At 41.7% G+C, this 16,865-nt stretch overlaps 1 protein-coding gene across 1 annotated transcript; it reads left to right on the top strand.

Moving 5' to 3' along the window:
* Positions 1–4,656: 4,656 nt before the first annotated feature.
* Positions 4,657–15,326, top strand: LOC119556922 (the record flags this gene model as incomplete). The annotated part of the gene is made up of 4 exons (XM_037869409.1): positions 4,657–4,682; positions 7,462–7,564; positions 12,455–12,758; positions 13,558–15,326. Coding segments are annotated over 4 exons (2,076 nt in total), but the record flags the coding sequence as incomplete, so codon positions are not given.
* Positions 15,327–16,865: the final 1,539 nt, after the last annotated feature.

Raw genomic sequence — 16,865 nt, 5'->3', positions numbered from 1 at the left:
TTCGGCTGAAGAATCTTTTTCGACAGCGGCTAATTGACTTTCAATGTTGTTTTATTTTTCTTTCGTTTCGTTTAATTTTATTTGAGCGTTGTCGAGGCGAGAAAGTGAAATTGATAGGCAGACAAGTGGCTCTCCCAGCGACTCCAAGCTGTCTGTCAGGCGAAGGGGATGGCGGGGTGCGGGGCCCCAGCCGAATGGGATTCTAAGGAGGCGCTTTCTAAGTCCCCAACAGCATGAGTTGCAAACAGCCGTGCACTGGGAGAAAATGTGACGAAATTAATCAACAAATCGAATTGAAAATAAGAGGTTTTTTGGGGTTTTTGGTTTTTTATGTTATCAAGCGAATTCTGGACAAGTTCCTACACTCAGGGAAAAACAACGTGCTAAGATCAAGTAAAAAAAGCTTTGATTTAAGAACGATTTTATGCTTACCATTTAAGAACGTTCGTGCTGCAAATATTCTGATTGTAGACCAATATGTTCTGAAACATAGTATTTCGGTCTTGAAAATTGTATTTTCCATGCTTGTCGAATTTTGTACACCGAAAATACTTGATTCAAGCACGATATACTTGATTTTTTTTCTGAGTGTATGTAACACAAAATTTAATACATGATGGTACACAATGGCGGATCCAGAATTTTGTTGTGGGGGGATACAACAACATTTGGTTGAGTGGATATCAAAAATTTGGAATAAAAAAAATTGTACATGTACTTTAAAGGGGATCTATCCACCCCCTCCCCCATTTTTTTGTTTCACTATTTTTAATCTTCATTATTATAATTTCGTGTCTTTCCGGGTTCTTTACAAAATATTTTATTTTTATAATATATTTTGAAAATATATCATATACTTATATCATTGTAAATATTCCTGAGGATAGTATACATACTAACAATGACTAACTAAAGTCTAACAAATAAAAGGACCTCTTTGTTTATCCTCAAAAATATTACTTTTGTTTTAATGTAAAGGCCAAAATATTTTTAAAGTGAACCATAGTTAATCTGGTGGGATTTTCTCACAGTGCACAGGCGGCTCTGGCTCTAACCCAATTCTTCTCCCTTGGGTGGCGGCTTCTTCGCTTAATACTTCCACACCCACAGCGGACAAAAAGTGTCTTCTCATGGCCTAATAACAGCTATTGCTACTGTTTGCCATTGCCGTTGCCGCTGTTGCTGTTGCAGTTGCAGTTGCAGCAGTTGCAGCAGTTGTTGCCGCTGCTGTGGCACTTGTTTTTGTTGGCGGCGTTTTCACTTTGGTCGATATCTGCCATTGCCACCTTGTAACCCCTCTGGGCGCTGGCCAAACAGCCGAAAGGTTATACCAACAGCAGCAGCAGCAGCATGTTGCTGCACACCAGCAACACCAGAAACACCAGCAACAGCAGCAGAAAAACAAGCGCGACAGATGACAAATGCTGGCAGTTTTGCCGGCGATGATGAAGTGTCAATGCAATGAAAACTAAACCAATAAATTGTGAGAGCGACCCAAATAGTTGGCTAGAAACCGGCGTGGCGAAGAGGATTTTGGCCCGGCAGCGTACGACGATATGTATGTGGCATTAGCTTCAGTTCCAGATGCAGCCAGAATCCCATAGAATCCCGATGGACGAGGCATATGTACTTCGACCTGTTGGCGGAACGGCGTCATCATGTTTTCACCCAGAGACCTTTTGCCACTACAAAAAAAAAACATAGCACCACATTTGGTCAGCCAACAAAACATTACCCCCCCCCCCCCCCCCAGCACCACCTACCAGTAAGAAAAAAAAAAAAAAAAGTTGTGAGAAATTGAAGCGCAATTCAAGTCGGCGGTGGATGGTGAAAGTAACAAGATACTTTTAATAAGACATCTTGCGACGCCGCTTAAGATGCGTGAGGCGTGCAACCAGCAGACAAAGCTGCTGCTGCCGCTGCTGCCCTTCTCCATATGATATGGTATATGGTATATGATAACCATAAGCCCCTCTCCAACAAGCCAGCAGATCTTCCGGGGGGAATGAGAAATGGGGAAATGGGGTTTACGAATCCGAGTCGGAACCACTTGCTCATGCAAAACCGCCAGTAATTGACCAAGTTAGCAGACTCAGACGGCAGACTGGATGGCGCGTGTTACTTAATGTGCAACGCGGACCGATAGACGGCCATGATCGCCGATCGGCGATAGACGATGGCCACTTTCTGGCGGAACCGGAGCACCACCAGCACCACCAGCACCACCAGCACCACCACCACCACCGCTGTGATGCCAATCGAAATTACTCCAATTTCGAAACGGGTCTTTTTGGTCATATTTAGCGAACAGGAATCGCGAGGAGACACGGGGCGCCCCTAAAAAACGCATCTCAATGCTGCAAAGTGGAATTGAAATGGCGATGAAATGCCCGGCCCCGGATCGACGGGATCGTCATGCCGGCACAGTGGGTCGTTAGGCGGTCGATGGGGTCATTAATGGGGTCCATTAAGTTGTTATTGCATCTGAAATTCGGACCACCAAATGTTGGCGGATCATTAACACATATAGATCGATACACTAAAGTATCCTTATACGTTATACACACAAGGATCATAAAAATAGGAACTTATACTATTACTTTCGTTTCCTTTTGGATGGGAAACTTGGTCCATGGCTCAAGTATTGTAAGCATACTATTCAAATGCACTTTGGTCATGGTTCATAAAAAAATTAACTCATCCTGGAATTGTATACCAATTCTTGGACATTTATGTATCTTTAATACCACAACTAATATATTTATGTATGCTCATAAAAACTAATTTTGATTACCAAATACTATTGAACACTTAAACTAGCAAGTAATTAAACAATTTAAAAAATTCCAGGTTCGGCATATATGTATCTTTAATACCACAACTAATATAATTATGTATGATCATAAAAACTAATTTTGATTACCAAATATTATCGAAGACTTCAACTAACAACTAATTACAGATTTTTAATACAAACAATTTTTAATAATTACTAAAAACATGTTACAGATGTTTATAAAAACAGAAAATATGTTTGAAAAAAATACCAATGGTTTCTCTATGGTTTTATTATTAACTTTAACAAATATGTCAAATTATTTTTACAATAAGCATTCTTCTTTTCAGTTTCTGTATCTCCTTGAATAAAAACCCAATAAATTGTATATATTTGGCAATGATTTTGCACCACTGTGCCTTCGGCTTATCCAAATATTATTAAAGACTTAAGCTAGCAACTAATTAAACAATTTTAAGATTAGAGATTTTTATTGCAAACTATTTAGAATAAATATTAATACTAATATTATAACATGAAACGTTACACAAAAGAAATAATTATATATTATATTTTTAACTTTAGCAAATATGTCAAATTATGCCTTCTTCTTTTCAGTTTCCAATAAATTCTGTATCTACTTGAATAAAATCCCAATTAATTGTATATATTTGGCAATGATTTTGCACCACTGTGCCTTCCGGGTTATCCAATTATTATTAAAGACTTAAGTTAGCAACTAATTAAACAATTAATAGATTACAGATTTTTATTGCAAGCAATTTAGAATAAATATTAATATTAATATTAAAACATGAAACAATACACATAAGAAATAATTATATATTATATTTTTAACTTACAATAAGCCTTCTTCTTTTCAGTTTCCAATAAATTCTGTATCTCCTTAAAAAAAATCCCAAATAATTGTATGTATTTGGCAATGATTTTGCCCCACTGTGCCTTCCGGGTTATCAATTGCCTTCGCTGTTGCAGTTGCTCATCCTATTATTTCAACGAGAGCAATTGTTGTTGCTGCTGCAGTGGTTGGTGTTACAGTTTTTGTTGTTGCTCCGCAATGCCAAATGCGGCAGTTGGCAAAAATATTTTATGGAAAAGTGGAACAGTCGATGAAACAACAACAGGGGAACTGTATAAATAAAAACACGATATCTCTTCCTCCCCCCACCCCCCTTTGTTTGTTTGTTCTCCACTCTTGAAGGTATGCTCTTTGTTGCTTTGTTGCTCTGTGGCACCACCCAAAGCACTCAAACCACCTGCATCAACTGCACCACCTGCCACACCCACTTACCACCCACTGGGGCAAACGCAACGTGCGGCAATCAAAGGGCGCCCACGCCCATTTCTCGGCTTGATTGCTTGCCACAAATGGAGCATGGGCAGTGGGCAATCATGGTGGAGTGGGGGGCAGTGGTCAGTGGCGGCGGCGGTGGGGGCAGAAGGGGAATAGAAAGTGCAAACAGTTAGAGGACTTGTCCCCATGCAATTGTCACCACCGTCGTCGTCGTCGTCGTCGTCGTCTGCTGCTTCTGTAACCCATTGCAACTGAAAGTTGAAGCTGCTGCCCAGTATAAACAAACAGAAGACTGGGGAAACCAACTAGCAACTAGCAGGCAGCAGGCAGCAACTAGCAACTAGCAACCGACGACGCATGCCACGAGCAGCGGCGACAACAGCAACATCAGCCTTAGAAATACTAGAGGCAACAGCAACAACATGGGCAGTAACAATAGCAGCAGCAACAACTATTTCAGGAATTGTTGCAACAACATTTGAAGCAACAGCAACAATAAGAGCAACAGCAATATTGGCTAGGAAAACTGCAACAACAGCAGCAATATTCACCTCAAAGACAGCAACAGCAACAGCAGCAGCAACAACAGCAATAATAGAAACAACAGCAACTACAGCAACAACAGCAACAACAGCAACATTAGTCACAGCAGCAACATTGGGCCCAAAAAGCGACACTAGCAGCAGCAGCAACAACAACCACATGCAGCAGCAACAGCAACATGCAGCAGCAACAACCACATGCAACACACACCGCAACAACAGCAACATGAACCGGCAAGCTGTACTTGAACAAGTCGTACTTGGCGTATCGTATTTTGGATTTGGACTTGGCCGACTGCCTTAGTGGAGGCCTCAATGGAAAGAAGAAATTTCGCTGCCGGCGCCGACGGCGACGTCGACGGCGCGATGTTGCTGCTGCTGCGCATGCGAAGTGTTCCGCTGCGAGAAAGCAGGTGTCTGCAGCATTCGGCGCTAAACCACGGCGCGAAGCAGACGCGTTTCTCTCTCTCTTTCACCTCCTCCAGGCGGGCCATCCATCCAACCATCGATCGATCGATCGATCCTCGGGCTCGAATAAAAAACAAATAATACAACAAATAAAAAAAAAAAATTACAAAGAAAAAAAAAACACTCTGCGTATCCGAGCAAAACAAACAGCAAACACTAGTTGCAAGACGAAAGCAAAAAAAAAAAATTTGAAAAAAAACACAAGCGAAACGGAAAGAACCGCTTGCAAAACGGTTAGCAAAGTGATCAACACGCTTTTTGTGTCCTTTTTTTTTTTTTGGTATTTTCTTTTGTGTGTGCTCCACTTGCGATCGTTAATTGTTGACCGCGTGCAACGCCCCCTCTACCCCCCGCTGCTGTCATTACCGTCAACCCATCAGCAACATCAGCAACTGCAGCAACATCAGCGGACAGCAGCAGCAACATCACCGGGCAGAAGTAACGGCCACCGTTCGAGTGCAACCGTTTTCGAAAGTTGCCGCTAACGCATCCTGTTTGTCAGCCTTCGGAATTTGAAACTGGAGAATTCGAATTGGAATCGGAACTTTAACTGGAACAGCCAGGGGAAACGTCGGAATCGGGCCAAGGACCCAGTAGGTGAGGATCTCAAACCCGGAAGTAGCTGTATTGTAAGAAGCGGAACTGAGGGATGAAACGTTTGGAGAGAAATCTTATGTTGAAAGTTTCCGAATGCCTATAAGGATATATATGGACAGGGTGGTAATCATTAAGAGATTAACAGATACCAAAGCTACTGAAATTTTAAGGTTCCTATTTCCGATTTCACTTTCAATGCCTTAGCAAAGATGTATATTTGATTTTAAGAGAAGTTCATCTTCCATCTTTATCAAATATTATAATATTTTACAGTATAATTTTTAGCGGCCCTAGACTTTTTGTATCTTTTGAAAAGACATCTAGCTGTTTTGACTCCTTGAGTAATTATCATTCCAGGGAATTAACATGTTGTAGGAAAACATTGATATATACAAAGCACTAAGTAAAGATCCTTAACTTTTAGACGGGATTTTAAAATTTTCTCAAATATAAACAAATATTAAAACATTAAAAAAGGTAGATTTACTTAAATAAATACCAAACTTCAAAAAATACTATAATAAATATTACTGTTTTCCTGTTCATAGCTTTTAAAAAACCATCTGAATGCTCGATTGTTATGACTTAATTTATCTTAGATACCAGTAAAACAAAAAAAAATGCCACTCAATAATTGAAATACTCACCGAATGGTCGTAAAAGTGAAAACACTAATTAACAGAATTATTGTTTTCTTTTAATAGCTGTTAAATGCCAATAAAACAATTTGCCACAAAGATACCACAGCTATTGATTGAAGTTTTAAGAACTGTTGTTTTTTTCGGAATGCGATAAAATGACCATAAATTAATGATAAGATTAAATGTTTATAGTTACTTTACCTCATGAGATATAAACATAATTCAGGGAGGAAGTGACTACAGATAGACCATTAGTAAACCAAGAAAGCAACTTCATGAATAAATGATATTCACCACCATTAATCTGGATTTTAAAATAGTAAGACCTTTATATTTTTTATAGTCAGTATAAGATGAATAGGAGTTAGAAATAGTGGACAATGGTCAAGGTCGATGCACAATGAACGAAGAATTCACTTAATTCTTCCAAAGTTCTGCCTCACCTTGCTTGCACTCACTCTTTCTTCACTCTCTCTTTCTGTGGAAATCCCTTACACCTTTGTCACTTTTTTTGGCCTTCTAATTGGCCAACTAAGAGCACTCATATTTGTCTGGGCCAAGATGACCCACTTCAGTTATGGGGAAACCTATTAACACTTTTCACCTACCCAGTTACCCTTTTCTTTAGCATTTTAAAAGTTAAGTGAGTTGTCATTAAACAGATTCTTTTCTTTCTTGACTTGTCGCAGCTTCCCTTTCTTTCAGCCCGTCAGTCTTCTACAGTCTTTTCATTTATAGACTGTTGGGCAGCAGATGTGGGGGGAGATATGTGTGTTATAAGGAAGGTGGAAGGGGGCACAGCACTTAGCGAGTCAATCAATCATCATTGAGTTGACTGAGAAATTGCTAATAAATTGCAATTAGCGGGAAACACTTTCATATAGCAGGTAACCATAACAATGTGAAGAAATAAAAGCGAAAAGCACTTTCTTCTCGGCGTTCTCTCTTCCGCTTTCCGCTTCTTTCTTCACTTCTTTGGACGCCCACAACAACACTAACTATCGAATAATGATAAACAAATTAATTATACGCTTAACAAACAGAAAACATCATCAGCAGCAGCAGCATTACCAGCAGCAACCACAGTAACGGCAGCAACATGCAACATCAACATCAGCATCTACAGCAACAACACAAACAAGTGCGCTGCAGAAATCTACGAAGAAACGTAGAAATCGGTGCTAAGAAGATTTGGCTGCCGCTTATCATTTTCCTTTCACTGCAGGTGAGTTGAGCCGATGCAAATAATTGAAATCAGTTTTAAGCCAAAAGCCGCAGACACAACAGCATCATAAGCATCATCAGCAACATAAGCAGCCACAGCAGCAACACCAGCTTACAAATAGATAATTCCCATTAGCAGCAGCCGGCTTAAGCTTCTCTTTTCATCATGGGCGTACGAAGATTTTCATCAAGGGGGATTTCAGGCAATTCGGTATACATAGGTGTTGATTAAAACAGCAGCTTTATAGTTTTTCTTTTTTGTAAAACCAAGTGCTTTTAACCATTTGCCTAAACTGGGATTGATTTTATGTCTTATTTCGCGGATAAAAGGTGTGTTATTATTGATAGAAGTTTTTTATGTTCTTAAAAAAGATTTGGAAAGTTGGGAACATGACCATATTAAAACATTAACTTGTATTTATATCAGAAACCAAGTTAAGGGGGGGTTAAATATATATGCAAAGGATATAAGTAAGACATTTCATATATTCTCAGTAAGCGCAATATATTTGTTTGAGTTTTGACTATATTTCTCTATGAATATTATTATGCCCCCTCTGCCGGCGCCTCTGCTCTTTCTCGCTTTCCGCGATCCCATCGCCCCCCTCTCTTCCTGTCTGCCTGTCGTCTGCCTTGTGTGCAAGTGAAAGAGCGCCTCTGCCGGAACGAAATGGAATGAAGAGGAATGCCATGGAATGGGACAGGTTGGGATGGGACGTGTAATTGGCATGGCCTCGTTTCTCGAGAGTGTGCGAGTGTTACATGTGCTGGTTTTAGTTCCTGGAACCAATCAGGAGTATATGTGCTAGTACATATGCGATATCGAAGTGACCAGCGAGGAAAGTAACGGGGAATCGAGTAATTAGTGCGCGCAATGGAAAGGATACACATCGTAGATGTCATCTGGGGAATTTAGAAACTTAATGTTGCAAAGATAGCGTTTTAATTAAGATTGCGAGTTCAGCTGGTGGTATTTAACAATCCTTAAATGAATGTTGAATTTAAGATGGGAATTTTTAGAAAGAAAAATTCTTCTTAATTCAGATTATAATTCACGTGAGCTTTATAATAATTAAGGTATTAGAGTTCAATGAAATGTATAAAATACTAACTGTGGGACTATCTTAAATGTCTGATAATCAATGTTTTAATATAAGAAGTAAAGATAGTTACAATTTAAAGCTAAGAAATGTAGGTATTTTCATTTAGGTCACTTTATTGACACCAAAAGGAACTCTTAGTGAGAACGAAATGAAGCAATGTACGAGTTCTGTTTGAAGTGCATGCCCATCTCGTTGGCCATCCCCATCATTCCTTTCTCTTTTTCGCCTTTTGGCACATATTAAAATTCCATGTGCATCCACTTTGCCTAGGTAATACCCATCCCCATGCCCGAATCTCTTTTCGCCCAGCGTTCGTGAGGTTAGAAAGTTTTTTTTTTTCCAGCCTTTTTGGTCATTCTGGGGCGATGACACAATTTAGCCCGGCCAAAAAGAGCAGCAAACCAAAAAAAAAAACAGTTTCCATTCCTTTAACAAGCGGCAGCATGTGGTGGCAACATCATCTCCACTTTTCGCTTCCTTTTCGCTTTCATCTTGGGGTCGAGAAATGCTGCCAAACGGCCTGGCGTTCACCTTTGACCCTCCACCAGTCCACCGCCATCCACCTCCTCCGGGGCCAAGTGGCTGCCAAATTCCGATTCTCTGCTAATGTTTCACTTTCTCCCGATTTGGTGCGCTGCCAGGCAGACAGCCACAGCCACAGCCTCTTCCCAAAGACCAAATCCCAAATCCGAGGTCCCAAAAAGAGAGCCTAGCACATTGGTAGAGGTCAAGATTGACTGCAACAGCCGGTTTCGTCTTTGGTCTTTGGTCTTCCGTCTATGGTCGCTAGTCTTTAGTCACATCATTAGTCTTCCCCATTGGGGATTACGGAAACTGAAGTGTAGTATGTGTTTGTAGGGGGGGGGGGGATTGTATTGTATTGGGGAATTGGGATGGAAACTCACGACTCCCCGCTGGCAGATTGCCAAACATTGAAGCGCACTTGGCACACATTTCAATTAACGCAGTTCTCTCGGGGTGATTAGTTTGTAGTTCAAGTCGCATATGAGCTGGGAACCGGAACAGATCGAATTTTACAAATGTATCTTTGAGAGTATATAACGAAATTTGCATGTGGCAAGTGTTAATGCGTTATAAAAGGGGTAATCATATGAACAAATACTTATAATTCGGGTCAACTTTTGGTTTTACTGCCAATGATGAAAATTACTTGTTAAAGGCACCTATACCTGATAAATACAAATTAATATAATATCGATTTTTTGAAGACTTATGGTTTTAACGTGGCTTTATTTACATAAACCAAATGATGTTTAGAATTAAATTAAATAACAAAAGTTTAATAAATAAGATGAATTATAGAAGGTAATCGTTAATAAGTAATAATACTTGGTTGGTAATCATTGTATTAGAAGAACCATAAAAATCATAACATCATTTCTAGTTTCCTAACTTGTTTTTCTATTCCTATACGAAATACCTAGTCTGTAATATTTTCTCTCGCTGTGCGAATTGCTCAAATTTAAGTGTAGTTTTTTGGTATTCATGGCATGCCTCTGCAGTCGCTCCAAATCACGTGCCCGCATGCAAATTTGATTATAGAATTTTTTAGCAGTGGGCTTTTCGGATTCGTTTCGTGGGCAACTCGTTGGATACCATCATACCATCGTAGCATCTCGCCAGCCAGCATTTACCATCTACCTTTTTGTCGTCAATCGTCTGCCGCGCTTGCCACATCACTTTCTACCAAACAGGATTGCTTCAGGATGCCGCCGTCGCCGCCGTTGCGACATCCCATCTTGAGACTACTAAAAAAAGAGAAGAAAACAACAGCAAATGCAATATCAAGATACTGAGATACTGAGGCACTGAGACACTGAGACACTGAGACACTGAGACACTCAGATGCTCAGTTTTCTCAGCTTCCCAGTTGGCGGAGAAAGTTGTTTTCGGCGGTGCGGCACAGATTTGGCCAAATGGGATGCAGCCTCGCCATCTTCGCTGGGCATCTTCATCATGGGTATGGCCATATGGGTATGGGTATCTCAATGGGTATGGGTATCTTGGCCATGATCGCCATTGCCATTGCCATGGCCATGGCCATCATCGTCCACCTGTCCGCAATTGCTCCAGTGCCACTTCCCCCCGTCTCTCCATTCGGGGGCACTCGTCTAATTGCCAAGATAGCCCGGCAACTTGGTAACTTGGCAACCTGGTAACTGAATCAGTCCAGTTCGGCGACAAGTACATGGCAAAGCCATCGCTGCGGATCAAGATGTTCCTGAATGGCCAGGCAAAATTAAGACCTGGTCACCCGGAACATGGCCATTGGCCAAACACACACACTCACCGAGTGAAGGACGCAAAAAGAAAGTAATGGAAAATTAATTAAGTTTATTAGCAGATCGCACAGTTGGCCAGATGGATGCACGGGAGTTACGGGATGCGACATGGGAATCTTGATTAGAAAGTATGGATGGGTTGCATTCAACACACCAAATTGTACAACGCTGATATATAATCGAAAATATTTAAGAGATGGGTCAGGTCTATAAACAAGTATGATATACCTATGATATATTATATGATAGTATATGTATATGATATGATGATATACGTATATGATATGATGATATATATGATATGATATGTAATATATCACATATGTATATGATATGATGATATACGTATATGATTTGATGATATATATGATATGATATATAATATATAATATATGTATATGACATGATGTTATACGTATATGATATGATGATATAGTCTTTTGAGTCCATTTAAGTCTAATAGCTATAGATGTTTAAATTGCAGATGATGATATAGTCTTTTGAGTCCATTTAAGTCTATTAGTTTTAGATATTTAAATTACAGATCGATAGATTTTTGTAATGATCATAAGACCATAAACCATTTTAGTTTTCGACGACCATAAAGCTTTGTTTTTTTTTAATAATTTCTATGTTTTTATTTCGTGATAAACTGTAGCTTACACAATTTTAAAAAGTACGGTTTTTTAAATCCTATTCCTAGAAAACCTCTATATCTCTCTTCATGTTTTTTAAGTACTACTCTTTTTTTTTGAAGAACTGAATTTTATTCACAATCTATGGAAAGTAGAATTTAGGATAGCTCAGTAAAGCTTTCTGTGTTTTTTTCCAAGCCATTTAGAATTCAAATAGTTGAGCAGTAAGTAAGGAGATGTTTCTTCCCACCCATCATACGGCATCTAATTCATCTAGATTGTATCTAATCTGTTACCCGGCTATTATCGGGTACACATCGCCATGATCCCAACCCGGCAATTCCGACTGGATGTCGATCGCGATCTCAATCTGGGTCTTGATCTTGGCTTGAGTCGATGTCTGGTGTCTTGGGTCTTTGGTCTTTTGTTTGTGTTGTTGTCTGGTCTGGTTGGGTCTGGTCTGGTCGGGTCTGGCCTGGTCTGGTCTGGTTCTAGCCTTGACATCGCCTTTTAAGCCAGGCGGATCTCCCTGGCAATTGGGTCGCCGCACGTTGCATGTGGCACAAGAAGAGTTGTTGTTGGTTGTTGGTCTCGCTGGTTGGCAAACAGTAGAGGAAAAAAGCGAAATTGTTGCAGTGGCTGTGGTGGTTTTTTTCTCTTTTCCCTCTTTCTTTTCGCTGCCAGTGGCTTTTTGCTGCCTTATGCAATTGAGTTGCATGCCGCATCCGCCTTGCAACCTGCCACTTGCCACTGCGCCCATTCCATTTGACATTCCCCAACTGAAATCATTCCGTTCTTCTCATCCTCTCCATTTCTTCATTTCCCCAACCCACCCGAAATGGGGTCACAGGTCGCCCTCGTCTGCGCGGACGATGTGGAGGTGGTGAAGGCCATTGCCGGTGGACCGGATGACGATCTGACCATCGCTCTGGGGGACCACGAGAACGAGCTGGACCAGATGGCCCAGGAGTCGGAGCAGGAGCAGCAGCAACAGCAGCAGCAGCAGCAACAGCAACAGCAGCAGCAACAGCAGCAGCAGCAGCTGCCGCAGATCCAGATGCAGTTGCCCCAATCGGTGCCCAAGGTGCAGGTGCACTACCAGCACAACATGCCACAACCACCCCCGAATGTGGCCGTGGGCCTCACCATGCGCAGTGAGTACAGGCATACCTCCCAAATCATAGCCAAAGGTGTATCTAAGGGCCGATTTCCCAATGTCATGTTAAGGTTCTAGTTTGCTATCTGTCAGAGAAAGATAACGTGAAGTTAAATTGTTCATATGGACAAATTCCCTTTCTCAATGTGATATAAATTTACAAACTCCAAATCGTCACTCGCCTAAACTCAACTTTAACTAGAACATTTCCTCTGGTTAAATAAATTACAAGTTAACTGAACGACAAAAGTTAACATGACATTGAGAAATCGGCCCATAAATAAATAGCTAAGGTACAAAAAATCAGACCATTTACAATGGAATTGTTTATTTTCTTATATATATTAAGCGGCATTTTCTTTATGATGAGTAATAATTTAATATAAATATAATCTTAATTAAAAATTGTTGTTTAAGTTAGTATTTGTTTTTATAGGCAATAAGCTTAAACATCAAGTTAACATCAACTAATGAATTATAAACACGGCTTAAATTAATTATTTTTAAGATGATCTTTAAGAATATATTATCCTTAAGTCATTATTCACTTAAAATTACTTTTATTTATTTTAAAATTACCACTGACCTGTTGTTATAGCAATTTTTCATGTTTAATCTGACCAGGCATTGATTAGATGTTCTATTTAGAAATCTTTTCAATAGAAATTTCAGTGAGAATAGGGGATACATATGGTTAATGTACAATATAATTTAAAATATTAAGCTCTTTATGTATTATTTGTTATATTTATTATATTTAATGCTGACTGTTTTTAAATTCCACGCTCAACCCGCAGACAACCACCAGAACATTCCGCTGAGCTTTGGCCAGCCCTTTGGACCACCTCCCCCTCCCGGAGCTCAGTTCTACAAGGGACCGCCGCCGCCGCAGCTGCAACAGCGACCTCAACCCCCGCCGCAGTTGCAGTTGCAGGTGCAACCGCAGCAGCAACAGCAGCAGCAGCAGCAGCAGGGTCAGCAGCAACAGGTCCAAGTGCCCGATCTGAGTGTGGGCGCCTCCAGTAACAACGAAATCTGGGCGGCTCCCGTCCAGGACATGCCCAAGATCGTGTCCCTGGACGTGAAGTGCGAGAAGAACGGCATGAAGGTGTTCGTCCAGTTCGACAAGCCCTTCAATGGCATCGTCTTCTCCAAGGGTCACTACAGCAACATGAACTGTGTCCATTTGCCCTCGGGATTGGGTCGCAGCTCGGCCAGCTTTGACATTGGACTCCACGAGTGCGGCACCGCTGGCAATACGGACAACTATGGCCAGGGCTATGGCCACGAGGCGGGCAGCACTGGTGCAGGAACCTATTTCGAGAACATCATCGTCATCCAGTACGATCCGCAGGTGCAGGAGGTGTGGGATCAGGCCAGGAAGTTGCGTTGCACGTGGCACGATCAGTACGAGAAGAGTGTGACCTTCCGGCCATTCCCCGTCGATATGTTGGATGTGGTGCGTGCCGATTTCGCTGGCGATAATGTGGGCTGTTGGATGCAAATCCAGGTGGGCAAGGGACCGTGGGCCTCTGAGGTCTCGGGACTGGTGAAGATTGGCCAGACAATGACCATGGTGCTGGCCATCAAGGATGATGACTCCAAGTTTGATATGCTGGTAAGGAACTGTGTGGCCCACGATGGCAAGAGGGCGCCCATCCAACTGGTGGACCAAAGGGGCTGCGTCACCCGGCCCAAGTTGATGTCGCGCTTCACGAAGATCAAGAACTTTGGTGCCTCCGCATCGGTGCTATCCTATGCCCACTTCCAGGCCTTCAAGTTCCCCGACTCGATGGAGGTGCACTTCCAGTGCACCATTCAAATCTGTCGCTACCACTGCCCGGAGCAGTGTTCGGCGGAGACGAATCTCCAGGATGTGCACCACCTGCAGGTGGGTCCGGAATCGCAGTATGGTCCACCGCCGCAGCTGCATGTGGATGCCTATCATGTGGCCAGTGCGATTGGCAAGCGGCGGGACGAGCGAAGGGTGCAGAGAAGGGCTCGTGCGGTGGCCGAACCGCAGGTGGGTCTGAACAGGATCATCAAGGTGGTCTCCTCGGGCGATCTGACCTTCGCCATTGATGAACAGGCGGGCGGAAATGGTAATGGCAGCTCCTTGAATGGATCATCCAATGGGGGATCGGGCGTGGATCGCAGTCCACAGACCATGGTATTCCCGCTGCGAGAGGAGGGTCTCATCTGTATGACCACGCCGGGCTTTGCCATCACACTGATTGTCCTCCTGGGCATCCTCATCACGTCCTGCCTCACCTCCGCCGTGCTCTACGTCCGACTGCGTCCGTTCTCGTCGTTCGCCGCCAGCGCCAAGGAGCGGGCCGTCGCCTTCACGAATCCCCAGCTGGCACCGCTGCCCGTCATCCAGCTGCCCTCGCCGGCGGATCTGCAGGGAACGCTCTCCAAGAAGCGGGCGATGTCGTGAGCACGCCCCCGACTGTGCGACTGGAACTAGTTCCGTGGGCGGGGGACGGAGGATGGTTTCCATGGGATCGGGTCTTGGCGGTTTTTAGTTAAAATATAGCGAAGATAACACCATCAGTTAAATATTCTCTACCGTTTCGAAAAGAAATCAATTTAAAATCAATTGAGTTAAATAACATGAAACACAAAGTATGTCTAATATCTTACGATTTTAATAATGCTTTATCATTTAAAGTTCATGATAAACTTAAATTTTTTGATTTTCAATCTACTTTATATTCCAAATTAGTGTTATCTTCTTCCTCAGTAGGTCCATTCAAAATCGCAAAGCATTCGTTTCAAATCTTAAATCATTTGCCATTTTAAGGAATGGCAATGTTCGATAAACCATTTCTATTTGGCGATGATATATGACTTGTGTTTTTTGGATTGCTACTTAAGGGCTTATAACTTTATTAACACAACCAGCTAAAGACCCTGCTTCTCAAATGTTACTGCCATTGGTGCCATCACTAGCTACCGCATTTTGTTAGCGCTTTCGTTTCCGTTTCCGGTTCTAGGTACAGTTGTGTCTGCGTCTGCGGCTCTTAAATTTGTAGCGTACACTTCGTTAGTATAATTTTTGATACAAATCATTTAACATTAACTCAAGCCGTTTACTGGGTTCCCCTTCTCCACGTTCCCCTCCTCCATTTCCATTTCCATTTCCCTTAAACTCTACCTTTGAAAACCTTTTCTCGACACCACTACCAATTCTTCTACTGTATTTTCCGCTCCTTTCTTCCCTTGGTGGCAGTCGATAATCGATTATTTTTGTTTTAGTTTAAGCCTAGGTTCTATTTCATGTAAAACGGTGCTAAGCCATGATCAGCCCATCATACCCATCTGACAATCACTTGTAGCTTTCTTCAGCATTTGAGCCGATATAATTCATTACTTAGAGTATTTCTCGTAAGACTCTCTTAAGACTTTGTAGACACGCATACACACATTTTGCACACACACACACTCACACAGAACACACATGTAACACATGCATAACAAATATACACTTGAATTAGTCACTAAATATTTTAAGCGCTTTAAGCCGTAGACTAAGCCGAATACTTCTGCGTCCCACTGTCAGCCATTTCCCCAGACCCCTGGATCTACATTTATCAGTTAGTACGTCCCGTAGTCCACTTATTTATTTGCATAATGATTTATACATATCGCATACATACCCGCATATATACCGCCTTATATATATCTTCAATTTTTTTTGACTACTTTTATAAGCCGAGCAAAGCGAGTGAGAAGAGAAAGTGTTCAATAAATTGTTTAGAATCCCTTAAAAAGGCGTTGTGGTTTTAATTTATTCAAAAGGATGGTCAATACTAAGGGTGAGTATCTTGAAGATGTTTTTCGCAGGAACCCCTAGAATCTGCAAAGTTAATCCCAACTTGTTAGCTTTGAAGTTTCCGAGATCTCAGTGTTCATACGGACAGACGAACGGGCATGGCTAGTGATCCTGATTAGAAATATATATACTCTATAGGATCGACAGATCTTCCTCCTACTTCGAGTAAGGGGTATACAAATCGAGAGGTTGGTTGAAAATGTTAAAATTAAAATTTTATTAGCACCTATCTCACAAACCATCAAACTTAGTAACCAGTAAATCCAG

Source organism: Drosophila subpulchrella, chromosome X, assembly GCF_014743375.2.
Source record: "Drosophila subpulchrella strain 33 F10 #4 breed RU33 chromosome X, RU_Dsub_v1.1 Primary Assembly, whole genome shotgun sequence".
Lineage (NCBI taxonomy): Eukaryota > Metazoa > Arthropoda > Insecta > Diptera > Drosophilidae > Drosophila > Drosophila subpulchrella.
This window is presented reverse-complemented; position numbering and strand designations above follow the sequence as displayed.